The sequence below is a fragment of the Musa acuminata genome, chromosome BXJ2-4, assembly GCF_036884655.1.
Source record: "Musa acuminata AAA Group cultivar baxijiao chromosome BXJ2-4, Cavendish_Baxijiao_AAA, whole genome shotgun sequence".
In the NCBI taxonomy this organism is placed as follows: domain Eukaryota; kingdom Viridiplantae; phylum Streptophyta; class Magnoliopsida; order Zingiberales; family Musaceae; genus Musa; species Musa acuminata.
The window spans coordinates 47528779-47551145 of record NC_088341.1 but is presented as its reverse complement, the minus strand read 5'-3'; the positions used below and the strand labels follow the sequence as shown (position 1 = coordinate 47551145).

The 22367-nt window shown below is 44.1% G+C and overlaps 3 protein-coding genes across 4 annotated transcripts; 2 read left to right on the top strand and 1 right to left on the bottom strand.

Moving 5' to 3' along the window:
- Positions 1 to 1000: 1000 nt before the first annotated feature.
- On the top strand, positions 1001 to 2724 carry LOC103982104 (anthocyanidin 3-O-glucosyltransferase 6). The gene has a single exon (XM_009398916.3). It carries the CDS (start codon positions 1055 to 1057, stop codon positions 2510 to 2512), a length of 1458 nt encoding a protein of 485 aa, XP_009397191.2. The 5' UTR covers positions 1001 to 1054; the 3' UTR covers positions 2513 to 2724.
- Positions 2725 to 7084: 4360 nt separating this feature from the next.
- Positions 7085 to 8001, top strand: LOC135611361 (dormancy-associated protein 1-like). Its single transcript, XM_065107095.1, has 3 exons — positions 7085 to 7246; positions 7396 to 7606; positions 7718 to 8001. The coding sequence occupies exons 1-3, from the start codon at positions 7141 to 7143 to the stop codon at positions 7752 to 7754; spliced, it is 354 nt and encodes a 117-aa protein (XP_064963167.1). The 5' UTR covers positions 7085 to 7140; the 3' UTR covers positions 7755 to 8001.
- Positions 8002 to 17164: 9163 nt separating this feature from the next.
- On the bottom strand, positions 17165 to 21731 carry LOC135611360 (mitochondrial arginine transporter BAC1-like). Of its 2 annotated transcripts, XM_065107092.1 has the most exons (8): positions 21502 to 21722; positions 19635 to 19724; positions 18557 to 18658; positions 18311 to 18415; positions 18118 to 18210; positions 17834 to 18034; positions 17659 to 17757; positions 17165 to 17584 (listed from the first exon to the last, which is right to left on the bottom strand). In XM_065107092.1, the coding sequence occupies exons 1-8, from the start codon at positions 21664 to 21666 to the stop codon at positions 17450 to 17452; spliced, it is 990 nt and encodes a 329-aa protein (XP_064963164.1). In that variant the 5' UTR covers positions 21667 to 21722; the 3' UTR covers positions 17165 to 17449. The 2 variants fall into 2 exon arrangements, with proteins under 2 accessions (XP_064963164.1, XP_064963165.1); XM_065107093.1 differs by lacking the exon at positions 19635 to 19724 and having other exon boundaries at positions 21502 to 21731.
- Between the last annotated feature and the right edge of the window lie 636 nt (positions 21732 to 22367).

The following is a 22367-nucleotide window of genomic DNA, read 5'->3' as shown; positions in this document are numbered from 1 at the left end:
ACCTTTTTTATGGATAAAAACTTATATATTATTACAAGATCATGAGTTTAAATCCTATATATTAGATAAAATTATCGTTGATGTTTGTATCAGCACAATGTGGCCTTGATCCATATGGAGGGAGCCGTGAGTGATAGAGCAAGGTTTCTCCAATCTCATTCTTGTACAAAGACCGAGGTCGGTGGATTTCCCAAGTCGATCCCGCTTAAGTTAGTATTTAGTTGTACCTCTTTTTCTCTTTTTCTCTTAATCTGAAGCTAAGGATGTGTTTTTATACTAATCTCAAAAAGAGGTGGAGAATATCTTGTGAATATCCTATAGAAAAGGCAGTTCGTAACCGTACCGAATTACCTTTTGATCTTTCAAGAATATTCTTACGAATATTCTGTAGGAGAGCCGGTTCGTAAAGTCTCGAACTGTCTTCTGATTTTCTGAAAATATTTCTACGAGTATTCTATAAGGGAGTTAATTTGTAACCGATTCTTTTGTAAATATTTTATGAATATTCTACTGAATTCATAATTCGGTAACACACAAGTTACCCTTTGAGCCTTGATATTCATGGATAGGAAGGTGTTAATATGATATAATATTGGCATGATAAATAGTAACTAACTAATTTTATATTCTCTGTCACTATCTTAATTACTTATTATTTATAAAAAAAAAATTAAGAACAAATTTTCTCAAGAAAAGAGGGAAAAAAACAATGGCCAAAGGTCATCCTTCTAACGCAGGCGATCACTGCCGATAGCGAGACGAGTAAATGAGCGCAGAGCCTTTTGTTCCCTTATCTTCGTGACTCGGATTCGACAACGTGTCAGTGTGGACCGACAACATAAGGTGCGGATCCATTTGATTAGCATCTACGTTTTCATCTAGTTTTCCTTTTTTTTTCGTTAAATTTATATATTTATAATATATTTAGAAAGTATTGATTAGTCTAACCATCGAAGATTTTGATTTCGAATCCTCAGCTTCGCCATTTGGCCTTTATAAATAAACAAGCTGTCAAACCCGCCGCACCGAGAATTCCATACGACACTCACGCAGGATGGAAAAGCTCCGGCTAGTGTTCGTTACCTTTTCGGGAGTCGGTCACCTCGTCGCCATGGTGGAGGCCGCCAAACGCCTCCTCCAACTGGAGGGAAACCATTTCTCCGCCACTTTTCTCCTCCTACGAGTCCCCGCCCCAAGCTCAGGCTCCGCCGTCGCCTCCTACCTCCGCTCCGCGGCCGCCTCCGACCTCGACATCAGCTTCCAGGAGCTCCCGCCCGTGGAGCTCCCGGCCGACACCGAAGGCCCCGAGGACTTCATCTCCCGTTACATCGAGGCCCACAAGACCCACGTCAAGGTCGCCGTCGCATCCCTTTCCTCGTCCGCCGCCGTCGCCGCCTTGGTTTTGGACTTCTTCGCTACCACCCTCATCGACGTCGCGGTCGACCTCGGCGTTCCGGCATACGTTTATTTCACCTCGGGCGCCGTCATGCTCGCGCTCATGCTCCATCTACCCGTTCTCGGCGAGAAGAATCCGGCAAGTTTTGAGGATGTGGAAAGGGATGTTGACATCCCGGGCGTGATTCCGATACCGTCGCAGTCGATGCCGTCTCCTCTCATGAGGAATGACAATCGGGCCTACGGTTGGTTTGTGTACCACGGCCGAAGATTCTTCGAAGCCAAAGGCATCATAATCAACACTTTCGCAGAGCTCGAGCGAGGGCCTCTCACGGCCATCGAGGAAGGCCACTGCGCCCCGGACCGACCGGCGCCGCTCGTCCACCCCATTGGTCCAATCGTCGCTGTCGAGGAGGACACCAGCAAACCCGGCGGGGAGAAGCACGAGTGCGTCAAGTGGTTGGATAGCCAGCCTCCGGAGTCGGTGGTATTCCTGTGTTTCGGCAGCATGGGCAGCTTCGACGTGCCGCAGGTGCGCGAGATCGCCGCCGCGCTGGAGCGAAGCGACCGGCGATTCCTATGGTGCCTGCGATCGCCTTCGGCAGGCAAGATCCGAGCCTCGGTCGATGCGACACCCAAAGACGTGCTGCCAGAAGGGTTCCTGGAGAGGACCGCCGGCAGGGGGCTGGTGTGGCCGGAGTGGGCGCCGCAGGCTGCGATACTGGCGCATCGGGCGGTCGGCGGGTTCGTGACGCACTGCGGGTGGAACTCGGCCTTGGAGAGCTTGTGGTACGGAGTCCCCATGCTCGGGTGGCCGCTGTACGCCGAGCAGCACCTGAATGCGTTCCAGCTGGTGAAGGTTTTGGGGGTGGCCGTAGAGCTGAAGGTGGACAGGAAGAGGGGCAACTTCGTCACTGCAGATGAGGTGGAGAGAGGAATAAGGTGTTTGATGGATGGCCGCGATGAAGTGAACAGGGTGACAGCAAAAGCGAAGGAGATGAGCCTGGCGAGCAGAAAGGCCATAGAGAAAGGAGGTTCCTCTCACATTGGCCTGGAAAAGCTGGCGGAGGAAATCAAGACATCAGCTTCGAGTGAGAGAGGACTCCGTCAAAGCTGAGCCATGCTACTACTCTTGCCATTCTCGAGTTCCAGACCAGCAACTACCATCATCGATCCATTCATATTCGATGGATGGATTAGAAATTAATATATCTTGATCCGTGTCATATGTATCATAGTCTTGATCATCTCAATTCAAGAAAATTAGTTAATTGGATGTCACCATGTACTACCATTGTCATTAATCAAGACATGGATTGTTCCCCTCTACCAACCAGACTCTTTTGCATTTATTTATAGCCATACTTATCTCATGGGAAGCCCTTCCTGCAGCGAAGACCGTTTGCGTCGGCTGGTCCGAATGTCTCAAGCGGACTCGCAAGTTTATTTTAAATAGCATTATTAACTAAAAAGAATATATATATATATATATATATATGTATGTATATATGTATGTATATATATGTATATATATGTATATATATGTATATATGTATGTATATATATATATATATGTATGTATATGTATATATATGTATGTATATGTATGTGTATATATATATATATATATATATATATATATATATATATATATATATATATATATATATTCTAAGTTAGAGGGATAAATAAGAAAACTGATAGATCATCGATATCGTCGATTGGTGAGTCGGCACGGTTGGTTCACTATCACTCTGGAACCCCCCGAGTGGCACAGGGCTGGATGAGGCTTTCGTATAGCAGGGACGGTGTTGCCTCTAGCTTGATCGCTAGTGGTCCTACACAACAGGTCTATGCCGGGGGCTTCCCAGCTCGACCCCTCCGATGCTTAAGTCAGCGAAAGACGGAGGGGGAGGAAGACAGTGGTATTAGCTATGTAAATGAGAGAGTAGAGAGGCTACTACCTACTTGGCTCTCCTGAAGCTTCATTCAGTGTTTATGGATAGTGAGTCCTATCCCTCGGCATCTACCTGGGGGTGGCTTTTATACCTTTCGTAGGGAGTCGGCTCCCACTGTGCTTGCTAGCATCTGTCGATATTTTAGGCAGGTAGTTTATCTGTTCAGGGTCGTCCTTCCAATCCCATGCCTAGCAAGGTTGTATTCTTGCTAGCAAGTGTCGTTTCATGCTATTCCAAAAGGTGTGGATTCGTTATGCACCGCTTCGGAGTCGGGCTGCATCGCTTCAAGCCATTCCTAAATCAATAAAGCCCCCTCCCAGTAACCGAAGGGACACAAGAAGACCCCTCGTCTCTCGCAAAAATGACGCCTGCACATATCTACCTCGGATAGCACAAAATCCTTGCATCGTCGCCAAAAAGTGACCACAGTGAGATTCGGGCCCCGAACCTTAATAGATAGAAGCCCCCAGAACCCTAAAAGCGACGCCTAAACCTAAGGCTAGCCAAATTCCTTGAGTGGGGAGGGACCCCACCGTGATCAAAGGTAGCTAAAAGGGCACCACATCCCAAAAAAGACCCAATGTGCCACCATCGCAAAAAGGGTGCACGTCAAAAATGACTCAGTGCACCACAACACTGCTGCCCAAGGAGAAAAGGCATCGCCAAGTTGCGTGATAGGATCTACCCCGGAAAAAGCTCCAAGCTGCCACGACGAATCAATACTCCCGTTATGGTAGTTGAGCCAAGACTTGCTATGGCAAAAACCGCCACGACGAATCAATACTCCCACTACGGTGGTCGAGCCAAGACCCACTACGGTGGAAGTTGCCACGACAAATGAATACTCCCGCTATGGCGGTCAAGCCAAGACTCGATATGATGAAAGTTCCCACGACAGATCAATACTCTCGCTATGGTAGTCGAGCCAAGACTCATCACGGTGGATCAATACTCCCGTTATGGTAGTTGAGCCAAGACCCGCCACGGCATATCAATACTCTCGCTATGGCAGTCAAGCCAAGGCTCGTCATGACGGGGCCCCCAACTGACACCCTCTCCTAGGAGAGGCCGAAAGAGAGCCTGCCCCTTGCCTCCTGAAGCAGAAGGAGAGGCAGTGATAAAAACAACCTCTTGGAGCATAAGGGGGAGGTAAAAACAAATGAAGAAGAAAACCTCCTGAAGCAGAAGGGGAGGTCAAAAATTAGAGAGAAAATTAACTCCCGGAGTGAAAAGGGGAGACCGGAGAAAAACAAAGAAAAAAAGAAAGGACCTACAAAAGCAAAATTGCCACGGTGGACTCCTACTCCCACTACAGCGGTCAAGGCAAGACCCACCACGATGGACCCCTATTTTTGCTACGACGGTCGAGGCAAAATCTGCTACAATGGACCCCTACTGCTATGACGATCGAGGCAAAATTTGCCACGATGAACCCCTACTCTCGCTATGACTTTCGAGGCAAGATCCACGATGGCGGATCCCTACCCTCGCTACGACGATCGAGGCAAAATCTGCCACAATAAACCCCTACTCCCACTATGACAGTCGAGGCAAGATCTGCCATAATGGACCCCTATTCCCGTTATGACAGTCGAGGCAAAATCCACAACGATGAACCCCTACTCCCGCTATGACGATCAAGGCAAAATTTGCAACAACAAACCCCTACTCTCACTATGATGGTCGAGGCAAGATCCGCCACAACGGACCCCTACTCAAGCTACGACAATCATGATAAAATCTGTGACGACAGACCCATACTCCCGCTACAGTAGTTGAGGCAAAATCCACGACAACAGACCCCTACTCCCACTACAACGGTTGAGGCAAGATCGGCCACGATGGACTCTATACTTGTTACAATGAAAACCCCTACGATAGTCGAGGCAAAATCTGCGACAATTGGCCCCTACTTCCACTACGATGGTCAAGGCAAGATCCGCAATGGTGGACCCCTACTCTAGCTATGATAATCGAGGCAAAATCTACCACGACGAACCCCTACTCCCGCTATGACGATCGAGGCTAGATCCGCCATGATGGACCCCTACTCCTGCTACGACGGTCGAGGTAAAATCCACGATGACAGACCCCTACTCCCACTATGGGGATTGAGGCAAAATTCACCATGGTGGACTCTAGACCCATTATGGCGAAAACCTGCTATGACGAATAAACCCGATACTAACACTTTGGAAAAAACCATCACGAGAAAGCCACTTCAATCGTAGATAAGGGAGGAACAAATGATAGGGAAAATAATAGTGGTGTTGACTCACCTTGCGACCTGAGCCGAGGAAGCCACTTCAATCGTAGCTAAGGGAAGGCCTGCATGCACGCATTGAAATCAGGCAGCACGGCACAACTTCCCTAGTCCTACCTTCTGAACGAACGACGTAGCGAGCCATCCCCTACCTGTCCCGGATAGGCCACTAGCATTGACAAAGCATATTATCATGAGCATCATACTCTAACACAGTCCTTAAGAGGACATGCTCATCATCTACCACCATCAATAATCCCTTGGTGGCGTAAGAGACACCCTAACCCATCATTGGTCTCACGCCATCGATCGTTCAGGTATAAAACTCAAGCCCCCAAACCAAAAAGGGGTAAGCGGGCTCTATCTCAACTCTTCTGAGTTTTAGTAAACCTCCTCTACCTACTCTATTGACTTAAGCATTGGAGGGCTTAGGTCGGGACATCCCCTGATGTTGACCGCTTGTGTAAGGCCCAGGCACGTTTAAATAGCATCTCGGAGCGACGATAAACACTTTCGGACAAAGCCGTGGTGCCCCTTGGGACGACCCCAAACTTCTTATGGCAAGCAAGCTGCACGTTGGGACAATTGACAGTCAGTCATCGTGAGTCAGCAACACCTCTGCAGTCCACCTACCACCTCGACATGAGCCTCAGAATGGATTTGTACCTTTGGGATCGATCCAGACCGTATTGATTCTTCGATCAATAGTACGAAGGCAACACCAGTTTCTAGTTTATATTTTGGTGTGGCCGCAAGCGTTCTTGCAGCAGCATGAACGACCTGTCAACGCAAACAGGAAACCAATTCCGGTTGTTCTAGCCAAGACACCGGCCACTCCACCCGAACACAACCCCCACGCAGCGAGTAATCCACGACGCACCACCCTTCATCCTTATCCACTTTGAACATTCAACTACCCCGGCGCCATCTCGGACAGCGCCAGAGATCTGTGACTTCACCGCTTCATCTATCATCTGCCATCTGTAATCCTGTCGCTTGCGTTACTCTGGCCATGAGCTATTTCCTCTGTAAATGGTTACCATGTGGGTCGAGGATAAGCTTCTCCTATAAAAACTTTCCCATCAAGAGTTCCTTTTACACCCGAAATTTACACTCTTGACTATGGCATGCGACAGCAAGGAAGGACCAATCACTGCACGGGTAGATCGTCGCGTCACTCATGCCATGAGCTGTATCATCGGTAAACGATTACTATGCGGGTGGAGGATAAGGTTCTCCTTCAAAACTTTCCTACGCAGAATTCCTTTTTAGCCCGAAGTTTACCTTCTTCACTATGATATGCCGCGGTAAGGAAGAACCCATCACCGCCCGGGTAGATGAGGCCCCACGTTACAGATATCACTTGGTCCAAGTTCGCACATATGTGCGCAATGAAACGGGAAGGTGATGGCACCGGGACGTGATTCGACCCAAGGGGATGTCCCATGTTATATATGGACACCGACCCTGGACTCCCACAAGACATACAGATCTTTGTGGGACGTCAAAAGGAAGGAAGGTAAAATGGTGCTTCTCGACAAGATGTGGGACGACGTCGTCGCCGGGCCTCAGCCTGAGAGAGGACTCGGCAAGCTGAGGAAGGTCTCCGCCAAGCCTTTGGTCATCAAAGGTACACGCAACCCCCCGCCATCTCTTCTCCCGCCACAATAAAAATACCATCTTCATCTCCATCACCTCACTCGAAACTCATCCATCTCAGGCCCGCTCTCTCGAACAACAACTAGTTTTATTAACTGAGATCCTATGCTCATGGTACAGAAGGAGAGAGCAGCGGCAACAAGTACCAGCGATCCCTGTCGATGCCGCAGACGCCCACCACACCTACCACGCCGACGGCCAGCTCCCCCACCCCGCGCCAGGGTAACGTGTGGCGGAGCGTGTTCAACCCCGGCAGCAACCTCGCCACCAAAACCCTCGGCGCCAACTTGTTCGACAAGCCCCAGCCCAACTCCCCCACCGTCTACGACTGGTACCATACCACTACTCTTCTCCTGCCCCCTCTTCTCTTCCATCCATGTCTATTGTGTGTGTTATATAATCCCTAGTTTATTTCTTGATGTATGTTTTCTTACCACCGCAGGCTGTACAGTGGCGAAACAAAGAGCACCCATCGCTGAACTGATGTGCGCCTTTCTGCTCACGCAGATCAGATCTGTGAGGAGTGGAAATTGGTGAGTGCTAGTAGGTGCCTGAATCGGGAGTAGCATCTATTCAAGTTTGGGTTTGCTTGCTAATATCTGGGGTATGATATGGGTTGTTGGGATTTATGTTTGTGCATGTGCTTGCTATATGCTGGCTTGTTGCTAAAACCTGTATTATGTTCAATGTCTCATAAATAAAAAAAGGAACTACTATCTACTGTTACCAGCGTTTTCCGCCCACCGATTTATTATCGCTCGACCCTATCCTCAATGGAGGAAATAAATATCTTCCAAGCTGTAGAAATCGGAGGCAGGTCGCATCGGTGAGCAGGAGGAGGAGGACAGTTTTTAATATTGTAAACAGTGTGGAGTGGGACGTGATGGTGACATGCGAATGCAATGGATAAGGTCTGAGTAGGAACAGCAATACGACCGCATGGTGGTGGAGGCATCATTGTGAGCAGTGGGGACAGGACAATGATAGATACAGTATGAGAGCGTCGCGGATCCGGCATGGCAGAGGCGGCATCATTGTGAGAGCTAAAAGATAAGGTTTGGTGAGAAGGGCCTTGGCTGTGGAAGTCGCCATCGTCGCAGGGGAGGGGAGGGGAGGGGAGGGGAGGGAGTTGTCTCTGTCGTCTGTGGATTGAAATTTTGGTTAGTGGAGCAGACGAATGATTAGAGCGTAAAAATGTAATCCGTTTATTCTACTTCTACCATGAGGATCAAAACTGTCTTCTAAAAGGGATTGTTGTTTGAATTTCAAGATTACCATGAACTGGATCCTTCCTCGATGAAATTATTAACATAAAAGAGAGCAAGGTGGCAGGTTGGAGACAAGTATTGAATTTTCTTTTCTGACCCTTGTGGTAAAAAGAGAAACTATGAAAGCTCAACTGGATCCGGCAACTCGAAATGACAAGAAGAACTAGTCCATTGAGATTCCAAGAAACCAGTACTGTACTGCATGTTATGTAATCAAATGGCACAAGAAGCACAGCTAATGCGGCGGTTGTATTGTGATTCTTTATATTGTAGTTCGGAAAAAGGTATGGTTTAGTTTGATTTTATGTCGTGGCTTGGAAACGGGCACGGGTTAGTTCGATTCCGATTGTGTAAGATCGTCTGCGTAATTACTCATAGGAGAGATTTCACGGAGAAGGAACGAAGAGTCGTGGTCGTCATCTCCTTCCGATGAGTCCACGAGAGGCTTCTAGTCCTGAGTCCCTGCACAACAGGCCAACGTCGGAGAGGGGAGTTTCGATTTGATTCCTCCGAAGCTAAAGTCAGTTTTTATCCTGGGGGTGATTTTTTATACCTTTCGTAAGGTGTCGGCTCCCCCTATGCTTGTTGGCGTCCGTCAGCATTTTCAACGGGTGATTTATCTGTTCCGAGGTCATCCTTCCAACCCCATGCCTTGCGGGGTTAAATCCTTGCTGGCAAGCATCGCTTGATTCCGAATGACATGGATTTGCTGTGCGCCACTTCGAAGTCAGGCTACGTTGCTTTTGAGTTCGGCTATGTTTCTTCAGGATGCCATCATTCTTGAATCAATTTGTGTCATTTCATACTGCTTTGAGATATGTGCGCTACTTTGACTAAAGCGACGCCACGTGTGACTTGAGGTGGCTGCCAGCTATGTGGTACTTAAATATCCTCTATCATTTTCATCCCTCGCTGAGGCGTAACACGTATCTCTCGTAAGGGGATTCGAGGTGCACCTTTTGTGCGTCTCTTTTGGTGGCTTCCTTGCTTGTTGTCGAAAAAATATGTTAGCTCGCCTAAGATGTAGATCTCGATTCTTCACGCTGAGATGTACAACTCGAAAGTGCATAGGCTCGGTCGAAGGGCAAGCTTTGGGTCTTCATGCCGAGGTGCAAGCCTCAGGTCTTCACACCGAGTGCACAGCTAGGGAGCGTCTGGGCTTGGTATAGGTGCAACCCTTGGGTTTTCATGCCGAGGTGCACGACTCGAGAGCACGTAGGCTCGGCCGAGATGTAGGCCTCGGGTCTTCACACCGAGTGCACGGCTAGAGAGCACGTGGGCTCAGCCTAGGTGCAACCATTGGGTCTTCATGCCGAGGTGCACGGCTCAAGAGCTCGTTGACTCGGTCATCGTGCAAGCCTTAGGTCTTCATTTTGTTTTGGTAGGTAGGACTTTAATCTTTTATGGAATTTCTTCCTTATTTAATTAACTGAGTTTACATCGTTTGTATATAAATTCAATAAGTACAACCTCGGTCTGGTGTTCTTTTTCTACGGATATCCTTTTGTTGAGGTAGCACTGGGTGATAAGGCATATTTTGGATTTCAGCCACGTTATGACCCACGTCGCATCATACCCCTACCAAGTCAGCATAAGGGGTGGTACTCCGCGCCGAGTCGAGACCCGTACAAGGAGGCACCCCCTCGGCGAGTCTTGTACCGAAAAGCTCGAGACGGTGGCTCGTTCCGTGTATACCGGGCGACGGCCACACAATGGTACCATCTCTCTACTCGGGGGATCGGTCGCCACACCAAATCCGCGTACGATCGATCCTTGCACAACAATATAAAAGCCCCTGACCAACATCTGGCCAGGGGACAGGGAAAAAAAGAAGAGAAAAAGGTGACTACTAACTTAATCTACGAGGAGCCACAGTCGGGAACCCCCCGACGAGGGCCTTTGTGCAGGAGCTCTGCCACACCCGAAGGCGCGACCGTCCCGACCGAGAGACGCCTCGCTAGAAGATGACGTCATTGTCCAGACCTCCTGATACAGTCGACCTCAGCACTTCTGCCAACCAACCGAGAGACGCTTTCCCAGAAGACGACATCGATAGCCCGACCCTTGATCCAGCTAGCTCCAACACTTCTTTCGATCGACCGAGAACTCTAGACATCGACCCGTGGACCAAGCCATGCCAACTCCTCGGCCACAACGCATCAGTTCACCAACACTGGGAACTGGCGCTTACTTGTAGAACTTCTTCAGGTTTGATATGTGCCATGTTCTTGCCAGTTGTCCTCCTTCCAAGGTAGTGAGATGGTAAGTTTTGTCTCGAATTATGTCGGTTACTCGATAAGGACCTTCCGAATTAGGTGCTAACTTTCCCTAGGCCTTCCTTGGATCGCTAACTTTGGCCTTGCATAGGACGAGGTCACCCATCCTGACCTGTTGAGAGTGAACTCTTCGGTTATGGAGCTTTGCTACAGCTTTTTTGTATGTCAAGGAGCAGAGGTGCGTCACAGCTATCCGTTTGTCCATGTAATCTAGATTAGCCCAGAGTCCTTCTGATGCATTCTCCTCGAAGTTTTTGACTCACAGGGTTGGGAAGACTATTTCTGGGGGGAGTACTACCTCAGTCCCAAATGCCAAATTGTATGAAAATTATTCTGAGGTCGTCTTGGGGGTAGTCCGTGATGCCCATAGAATGTTTGGGAGTTTGTTAACCCAAGCGTTATGAGTTTTGTCTATTCGCTTCTTTAGTCCTTCAAGTATGGCTCGATTGGTCATCTTTGTTAGGTCGTTGGTCTGGGGATGTACCACTGAATTGAATGTCAACTGGATCCCGTAGGATTGGTAGAAGTCTTTGAACTTGGGGTTATTGAACTGGGTTCCATTGTCGGTGATGATTGCCCTTGATATGCTGAATCGTGTGATTATGTTCCTCCAGACAAATCCTTCTACCTGTTTCTCTGTGATTGATGCTAGTGGCTCAGCCTCCACCCATTTTGTGAAATAATCAACCCCAACTATAAGAAATCTCTGTTGTCTTGAGGTGGAGGGAAAAGAGCCAAGGAGATCCATTCCCCATTGTGCGAAGGGCCAGGCGCTATCAATTGGAGTCAAAGGAACTGCTAGTTGATGTTGTATCTGAGCATGCATTTAGCATTGTAGGCATCGTTGGACGTAAGTTATGGCATCCCGCCATATAGTCGGCCAATAATAGCCCTGCTTGAGGATTTTGAAGGCCAAGGTTCGTCCATCGATGTGTTCGCCACATATGCCTTCGTGAACCTTAGCTAACACAGTCTCAACTTCTATGGGTGTCAGACATCGAAGAAGGGGTTGGCTAGAGGACCTTTGGTACAGTTGATCGTTGATCTCATAGTATCATGCTTGGTTGCGTTTGAGTCGTCGGGATGCATCCCGATCAGTCGAGAGTGTTCCATCCTTTGTAGCAGACGATTTCTTCTACCCAATTTGATGCACCTTCTATCATGACGATGCTCTCGATTATAATGGTTGGCAAGGTGAGTGTTTCGATCCTTGGGAGGCATATGCCTGTCCTCCGTGTAGATGCTAGTTTCGCTAGGGTGTCGGCTTGGGTACTTTCCATCTAGGGAACCCTAGTTATCGAGAGACGAAGAAAACGATTAACAAGGCGACGTACCTTGGCCAAGTATTTTACCATGGTTGCATCTTTGGTCTCATAGCTTCCATTGACGTGGCTAACTACTAGTTGTGAGTTGCTAAAGATGTCTGGTTCTTTTACCTATAATTCCAGAGTGAGTCGGAGTCCTAACAATAGTGCTTCGTACTCAGCTTTGTTGGTGGTGGCTTTGAATTCAAATTGGAGGGCGAGCTCATACTACTATTCATTTGGTCCTTTTAAGACAAGCCTGGCTCCTCTATCGGTGGTGACCGACTCGTCCACATGTAGCATCCACTTTTCTTCAACGCATTCTTGGTTATCTACCCTTTCTGTAGGAGTGAGTTCGGAGATGAAATCAACTAGTACTTGAGCTTTAATAGTTGTTCTTGGTATATACTGGATGTCGAACTCTCCCGATTCAACCGACCACTTGAGTATCCGTCCAACGATGTCGAACTTAGAGAGGACCTATTGGAGTGGTTGATTGGTGACCACCTTTATAGTGTGGGCTTGAAAATAAGGCCGCAACTTCCTGGCTGTATATACCAAAGCTAATGTCAGCTTTTCGATGGGGAGTATTGTTCTTTGGGTCCATTCAGGATGTGGTTGGTGTAGTAGATGGGTCACTATATCCCTGCATCCTCTCATATTAGGATCGAACTGACGGCATGATTGGATGCCGCAAGATATAGGCTAAGTGGCTCGCCTAGATTGGTTGAAATGAGTTGGGGCAGCTGAGCGAGGTATGTTTTCAACTTCTTGAAGGCCTCTTTACATTCTTGAGTCCATTCAAAGTTCTTCGAGTGCTTGAGGACTTGAAAAAAGGGGATGCACATGTCTCCCAATCTGGATAGGAATCCGTTGAATGCGGCTACCCTTCCTATGAGGCATTGAACTTCCTTAATTGAACGAGGTGGTTGCATCTCGATTATAGCTTATATCTTCTCAGGATTTGCATCCACCCCTCTCTGGTGAATAATGCAACCAAGAAATTTGTCAAAGCCAACTCTAAAGATGCATTTACAAGGGTTGATCCGCATGTTAAACCCTTTAAGCATTTGGGATGTCTCTGCTAGGTCTGTCAGGTGCATGCTTGCTGTTTACTTTTCACAATCATATTAACGTATACTTCCATATTTCTTCTGATCTACATCTTGAACATCTTGTTGACCATTCTTTGGTATATGACCCCTACGTTCTTGAGACCAAAAGACATGACTTTGTAGCAGTATACACCTCGATAGGTGATGAAGGAGGTATGTTCATAGTCTTGGGGAGCCATTTGGATTTGGTTGTATCTTGAGAAGGCGTCCATGAACATGAGGAGTTCATGTCCTGAAGTAGCATCTACCAGTTAATCTATCCATGGGAGGGGATAGCAATCTTTCGGATATGCCCGATTAAGATCAATGTAATCAACACACATTCTCCAGCTTTCATTAGGTTTCTTAACCAATACTACATTGGACAACCATTGAGGGTATTTTACCTTTGTTATGAATCATGCTTCCAGTAGTCGGTCTATCTCGTCGCTTATGGCTTGTTTCCGATTGAGAGAGAACTTTCGTAACCTCTACTTCACGGGTCGTGCTTCAAGAAGAATATTAAGTTGTTGTTGCATGACCCTTGGGTCGATTCCCGGCACGTCCTTTGGGGACTAGGGAAATATATCAACACTTTTTATAAGGAAATCAATAAGTTGAACCTGGTCCTTTCCGGAAGAGTAGACCTTATTTTTATGACTTTGTTCGGTTGGCTTTTGTCAAGAGGGACCTCTAGCACTCGCTCAATTGGTTCAAGGTGAGGTGATGCCTTTGCCGTATCTCAAGGATCCGTTATGGGGAGCTCAGACTTCAATTTCTTTGGTAGAGAGGTCGTTGTCATGTAACATTACCTTGACTCTTTCGGATCGCTTCTGACCTTACCAATCGGGTCGGAAACTTTCATTGTCTGATAATAGGTGGATATAACTGTCGTTAGCTTGTTGAGAGTCGGGCGACCAAGGATTACATTATATGCTGAAGGGAGACTGTCCACCATAAATGTGATCATCATAGTATTGGATCTTGGTTCCTCACCAATGGTGACGGGCAGGGTTGTGGTCCCAAGGGGAGAGATGGAATCCCTTGTGAACCAAGTAAGAGCCAAGGTCATTGGATCAGGTCCTTCTCTGCCAAACCAAGCTTCTGGAAAGCATCAAAGTATAAGATATCAGCGAAACTTCCTGTATCCACCATAATTTTTTTTACTCGGGCGTTGGCGATTTTGATTGAGATCACTAGGGCATCGTTGTGATCAGGATATTTGGTTTCTTTTGCTTCGAAGGTGATTTATGAGTCGTCCCTCTACCTTGGACGTTTTTCCACTATGACCCATGCATAGGCTTTTCTTTCGGATGTGCTGTCTCCACCAAACACTGGCCCACCGATAATCACATCAATTTGTTTCTCGATGGAGCCACGAGAGCATGGAGAGGGCTCTCGGGACCTTCAACGGTATCGCCCGAGATGTCCTCTATGGATAAGGTTCTAGATTTGGTATTTCATATCTCAACATTCTTCGGCGTCATGGTCGTAATCTTGGTGGTACCTACGATATATTATTTTGTTTTTGAACTCAAACGGGGTCTTCGACGGTCTGGGCTTCCTTAAAAGCCCCTTTCCTTCGATTTGGAGAAATATTTCTGTCCTAGATGAATTAAGGGGTGGCTGATACCAGGGTAATGTAAAATGGATTTTGAAAGAAAGTTGATAGTACAATTGTAATTGCTAGAATAAGTTCTTCGGATTGAAAAGGAACGAACTCATAATAAAACTTTAATAAAATCGATAAATAGCTCACCACCAAGTTTAAAATCATAAAGGGATATGGTATCCCAAAGATAATAAACAATGATACAGAATTGAAAATAAAATACTCACCACTGAATGAAGCATCCAAGAGATAAAGATTTTAAGAAAGAACTCCAATAGAGTTTCTGTCAATACCATCAGTTTCTAAAACTTCTTTCTAACCCTAAAACACCAAAATAAGTACTAGTCCATGAAACAACCCTTCATGCATAGGGAACTATGAAATTAAGTGTCTTACAACGGGCAACAAACCCCTTTAATGCATTCCTTGGTCATGAAGAAAAGCACATTGAAATAGCTTTAACTTTGTCTAAGGAATATGCTCATAAGTTGTCAAATTTGAATGGGCTGGGTTAAATGCTGAGATAACATTGTGGGTTGTAGAGAATACCATAGGATCCAAGAAGATCCACGCAAGCTGGTTATAACAAATTAAGCACGTCAATCTCTCCTGATTAAAAAAGACTTATCCTCAAGTCCTCATTTGTTTCATCAATATGATTATAATAAGGGCATAAATCAGTCATATTGAATGTTGGGGACACTCCATAATCTTTAGTCTCATAAGCATTCTTGTCAATTCTCTTAAGCACCTTGAATGGACCATCAGCCTTTGGTTTCAATTTTCTAAATTTGCTCGATAGAAACCTCTCCTTCCTTAGATGAATCCAGACCAAATCACGTGCATTAAACTCCACGTGTTTTTTGTGTTTGTTGGTAGCTTGCATGTACCTCTCATTTTGCTTCTCAATGGTTGCTTTAACACCATCATGCAGCTTATTTATCTGCTTTGCCCTCTCATCAGCATCTCCACTAAATTACATAATTGTAAAATGAGGGACTAAGTCCAAAGGACTAGTAAGATTAGCACCATAAATCTCAAAAAGACTCTTACTAATACTATGATGCATGAAACAATTGTAAGCAAATTCAATTTATGGAAGAATGAGATCTCATTGCTTAATATTCTTGCCAACATAGCTTCTAAGCAAGTTCTCAAGCTTCTGTTTGTTACCTAAGCTTGCCCATCGATTTGTGGATGATGTGAGCTATTGAAATTCAAAGAAATGCCTAGCTTCCTCCAAAGAGTTCTCCAAAAATGACTAAGAAATTTTGAATCTCGATCAAACACTATAGTTCTTGAAATACCATGCAATCTGACAATCTCCTTGAAATACAAATCAACAATATAAGATGCATCATTTGATTTGTTGCAAGAAACGAAGTGAGACATCTTTGAAAATCTGTCAATAACAACCATGAAAGAATCTGTGTTCCTTTAAGTTCTTGGTGATTCCAAAACAAAACCAAGACTCATTTCCTCCCATAGAGTACTAGGCACTAGCAATAGAGTGTACAAACTAAAATTTTGACTTCTTGTTTTTGCCAAATAACATACTCGACATTGCTTTATAAGTCTCTCCATATCTCTAAACATCTTAGGCTAATAGAAATTTGATTAAACAAGAACTAAAGTCTTGTTCCTACCAAAATGTCCTCCCAAAACACCACCATGAGCTTAGTAGAATTACTTGTCTCAAAGATTAAAAAAAATTACTGAAAAGAACCCGATTTGTAATTCTATCATATTGAGTTGAAATCTATCTATCTGCAGAGAAACAAATGATTGGCCTATGAGGCAGAAGGTAGAATGGGCAACGAGTGCCTCCTCGGAAAGGAGCGCGCTAAGGTCGTTCAGGTCACCCGCATGATTACTCAGATAGGAGGCTTTACAAATAAGGGACAAAGAGTCGTGGTCGCCATCTCCTAAGGTGTTCTCCAACGGATCCGCGAGAGGCTTCTGGTCCCAAGTCCCTGCACAACAAGTCTACACCGGAGAGGGGAGTTCCAACTTGACCCCTTTAAAACTAAACCCAGTTTTTGTGGATCGTGAATCTTGTCCCCAAGCATCTACCTGAAGATGATTTTTATACCTTTCTTAGGGAGTCAACTACCCTTGTGCGAACATCCTCGCTAGTAAGCATCGCTTGATTCTGAACAACATGAATTTACTGTGCACCGCTTCAAAGCCAAGTGACATCGCTTCTGAGCCGAGTTGCATTGCTTCAGGATGTCGTCGCTACTAAATCGCTCTTAGTCGTTTCGTGTTGCTTTGAGATATGTGCGGACTGGAGTGGCACCACATATGATTTGAGGTGGCTGCCAGTTGAGTGGTGTACCAAAATATCCTCTATCAAGTTGAAATTATTTCTCACTAAATCTTCTCATATACACAACAAATATTGGGAAGATGGATCTGACCTGTATGTATCGAAGCTGCTACATTGTTGTCAGTAGATAAAGCGACAAGGCCAGGTAAGAACTAAAAAAATCATGGAGCCTGCAAAATTCTTGACGTGGCATAAGGAGAATAAAAAAAATTATTAGGCGATCAAATGTACTAGACGTTGATGAGGCAAAACTCATGCGGTCCAAAACCAGCGAGGAAGCAGACCATCGTATCAGTCTCGCCTAATCCCTAAAAACTTAGCTGTAAGCTCCCAGGTCACGATGGCGACCGCATTAGCTGGAAATGCCCTTGCTAATGTTGGCCCAAGACCAGCATAGCATCCACTCAAGCCCACTCTCTTGTAAATCTGAAGAAATTGGAACTCTCTGAACCTCCTGCGAGGATGCAACTAAGTGAAGAGACAAAATTAAAAAGGCATACCGCGTAAAGTGTTTGGAGAGGATTTCGACTATAATTTGGATCAGGAGAAGTCTGAATCACAGTTTTCGCAACATCCAGTGGAAGAACAGCTAACCAGAACTGTCAGAAAAGAATTATACGTTAAACAAGGTAAACCATAGCCTTGATCTCCAAAAGAAGCTTTATCTTTACTTACAGCAGTTCCAGCAAGTCCGCCAGTAACAATGCCAATCCCTGTGTCGACTAAAACCTTTGAATGGTGGCTTGAGGCAGATGGTGAAAAACTCAATTGCTTATGCAAGTGGTGACGACTTAGCTCGTAAGTGCTAAAGAAGACTGCATTGCCAATTGATTCTCTTAAAAAGGTTGATAAGCCACCACGAAAAATGCCTTTGACCTGAAAAAGCCAGACTATTCACTCACTGATATACAAAGCGCTTTGCAGATACATGGTCAAGAGAACAGAAAAGATAACCTTACCCCTTCCTGCTGGATAGTTTTAAGAGCACATTCTAGTGGACCATTGTATCTAACAAACATTGCTGCATCCTTCCCTTGAACTTGCATCCTACACTGGAAAGCACTTAGCATGACATATAAACAAGTCAAAAAACGAAAATATCAATGCAAGTCAAGAAAGAACTATTTGTAACATTTTCTAGCACCCACACACCTTTACTAGCTCGGTTGGACATAGTATAAAGCTGATCAATGCTCCAGCAAATGCTGCTGAAGGAATAATTACCTGGAGCTGTGGTCTGTTGTTCTGAATTTCCCCCTGCACAGTAAACGTAAACAAAAAAGCACCATCATAGTCTGCAGAACAATAAAAAGGACCTAACTCCCCATACACCATACTACAAGAATTATGAATCAATGCAAGAGTTATAAAACAGTTTATCCATTTATGTTTCAGAACCTGAAATTTTTGCTTTGTCTGGGAATAAATGCCAAAGAGAAGGGAACTCTCACATGCCATCCCAATGAACGAGGATGACGCACCTTTATATAATCCTCTTACCTGTAAAATTTGAGGGAGAGAGATTTCAAGTGAATTAAGGTTCTTTGAAAATTCTAGAACTTAAATTACACAACTTGAATTAGCAAATCTTGCTAAATATCCCTGGCCAAATTACAAAAGAATCTCAGGATGTAGCCAAGAAAAAAGGGTATAAGCTTAAACAGACATTTCCTTTCTCCAATCTACAAATCTGAAGGACAAGACAGGTATGATGTACTGATATAGCCTAAGATACTTGTGTAAACTCTGGTGACATTGACAAACTAAAGTCACAGAATCAGTTGTGCAAACCCTTAAGAAATGACAGATATGTCCCATAATCTATACATAGTTGCATTACTTCTAGTTTCACCTCACCAGGAAGACCTGAAATTCCTAACAGATCCAATCTTAAAGCCACATACCCAATCCAGGGGACCTGGGTCAAGGTTGGTTTTGGAGTGGCTCCAAGAATCGGGTCCCGATACAATTCCAACTAGGAGGTTGCGTAGAAAATGTCCAGCAAGATGATTTCAAGATTGCAACCTCCTGTCTCCCTCCCTCCCCTTTACCTAGTATTTCTTTTTTATTCTTTCCGAACCTTAATACAAGAACTGCATGATGGTATAAAGCACCGAATAAAAGCCACTTGAGAGGAATGAACCTTTGCAAATTAAAATTGGTCATTCATCATTTTGTCTTAATCAGTTTAAGCTTAATCAAAATCAATCCAGATCCAGAGAGTTATTAGTTGATTGTACATCACTACATCCCATCCTGTCCTTATATGAAGGGAAATTCAAGAAGACTGTCAATGTAATGTTTTTTTTTTTTTGCTCAAATTCCTTTTACAGGCACCTATTTTCTTAATGTGATATGAGGTTTCCAATAAAATCTTCAATGCTCAGCATATTTGATGCACCATCCAGCATGTGAACAACTTCTACTTCTTAGAAAGAAAAATAATAAGCAAGTTTGACCAAGCTTAGAAGCATACTCCTTCAGTGATCAAGATCCGACTAGTGCAGTGTAAAGCATTCTTGTACTCCTTCACTTGTGTTTTTGTATTGTGAGCTTGCAACTTGACCTGCTCCATAAACAATATAATCACCCGTTTCTTTATGTTAAAGCATGGCAAATCTGAAAACAACATCCTACCATAAACTATCTAATATGTATAAGAAATAACAATTGTCGTGGAAAGAAAGAGTATTAAAGGGTAGTAATTTCCAAAGCATACTTTGAAGTGTTATTGATACAACAACCAATAATCTGAGAAAAATGCAAGTCCATGTGATACACAAAAGAAGGAAAAGTCTACTCAAAGGAGGAAGTAAACTTTCAAAACTTCATTTATAGTCAATCCATGCCTACTAAATGGGAGAGTTTGAATAATTAATCAAGTTAAATGAATAAATGTCTTCTTCATCAAGCTCTCAACATGTGTACATGTCAATCCTCATGATACAACTAAATATAGTGAAAGTATACTTGGTATTAACTACGAGTCACTCACGATATATGAAACTCGCAGCTCTAGACTTTTCACTACGAACCTGCATTTTCTGATGACTCTGCAAGATACTTATTAAGTTGTCGAGCTTATAATGTGTAGGAATCGACATCAGGTATTGATGGTTTCCAATTTATAATTGTGAATAAACTCATTCAAATTTGTAACTGATGATCATGGGATTATAATTGACCGCATATGTCCTTCAGAACAAATATTAATTTGTTAAAAGTCTAATTTGAGTTTTTATAAGTTCTCCATAGGTGTTCTATTACCAAAAATAAAGTTGTCTCAAAAGCATCAAAAAATATATTCAATTAAAGCTTCTACTCCTTCAACTCATCAATTTCGGCAAAACTGGTTGGTCTTTTGTAAACAAACTGGAACTAGAATGAAGATAGCAGATTACAACGGTAACCATTTAAGAATTCTTGCAACTTCTTGTACTAAGATTAAGTGACCATGCATCTTGGCATATAAATTAACCTATTGATCACCTTTTCAGGTATGTAATATTGTAAAGCCCCAATGTTCATGATTGGATTACAAATAATGAACATCCTCACAACAACAAACACATGTAAGAACGCTACGAAGCTCTCCAGTCAACATCAACTCCACTATCAAATTGATGGGTTATAACAACTCTCCAAGGTTTTTGACACCAAAACTCCTTAAAGATAAGCAGCATTTATCGCTTTTCCTACGTGGAAGATATGTCACCCCAATTGTGTCATATAGCTTCTCCCAATGTAGCAGTACAAAGCACCTCCTGTGGAACATTTTTCATCTTCTCCCGGTAGGCAATACAAAGGTCCTATGATGAAAGGAAGTGTTCTATTCAGCTACGCAATCCATAAAACAAATGACGGATATAAAATGGTCAGATGAAGAATGGCATTAGCAGCAGATCCTGGTCATCTTAAAGATTTTCGCAATCATAAATTAAAAACATACGTATACCTAAAAAGAGCACATCCTGAAAAGTATATAATCTAAGTCAAAATGTTACTCTCCAAAGTCGCTTAGGCCATTCAAGAAATGTATTCTAATTCGCAGTAGCGCTGACCAGTTCCGTTCTGACCGCAGAGAGATCAACACACAAACGCCACAAACCACATCCAATGAAGAAATTTAATAGCATCCTTTCCCCCATACATTTCAAGGATCCAAGAAAACGCTACTAGGTAAAACAATCAGACACCTCACAGGGTCCAGTGGAACGAGGGGAAAAATAAATAAGGAAAAGGGGAAAACGTAACCCTAAAGAATCGGTACGACGAACAAAAGAATGGGAGAGATTACGATGAAGAAAGTGATGGAAGGGTGGAGGAGGAGAAATAGCGCGGACCTTGACGGTGTCGAAGGGATGACCGGTGATGACGGTGGCGACACCAGCGGCGAAGCCGGCCGCGTATTCCTTGGCAGCCTCGACCGCCGGGCTCATCGCCCCGTTCCCTACTCTCTTTCTTTCTTGAAGGGCCGGCAAAATGGTCGATTCATGAGCAGTTGCCATATATAAAATAAAGAAGAATTAATGAAATTTTTGGAGGAGATCGGCGGTGCGGCGCGGCCGCAGCGAGATCGTTGAGAAGTATACTTTTTCATTCGTGGGTTTCTTTACACATATACCCTCATTAAAGCCAAGAAATAACGGAAATGCACGACCTGCGGTTGCCTATGCTTGCAAACCTATACTTTGTAGGGGGAAAAGAACAAAAAATGCATATTATATAAATATATATATATATATATATATAATATTGATGTTCTTTAAAAATCTTGTTATCTTGATCGCTAAAATAATATTGGGCGTAATTTAGATACTTTATTAGTTTTTTTATGTAAAGTAATTACCATTGATTGCTTGTATATAATTATGCTTAATTTGAGTTTACTGGATTGATGTTAACCAAAGAAGTATACATAGAGAATTTTAATATTCGAAGGAACAAACATGTTAAATGAAAACTCATAAGGTAAATAAGCTATTTCCAATATTTTAAAAGATAGATATGTAAAAACCTCAATAAAAGAAAATTAAAACTGTTGTTCTCAGTAGATTTCTTAAAGAAGTATGGCCGATAAATTGAATCGGGCGTACTTATGATGATCTACTTAGACCCCTTATAATTTTGAATTATTATAAAAATCAAATAAATTGGTTACTCATTGTCATTTACACAGTGCCCTCATAATTTTGAATTTTTATACAAG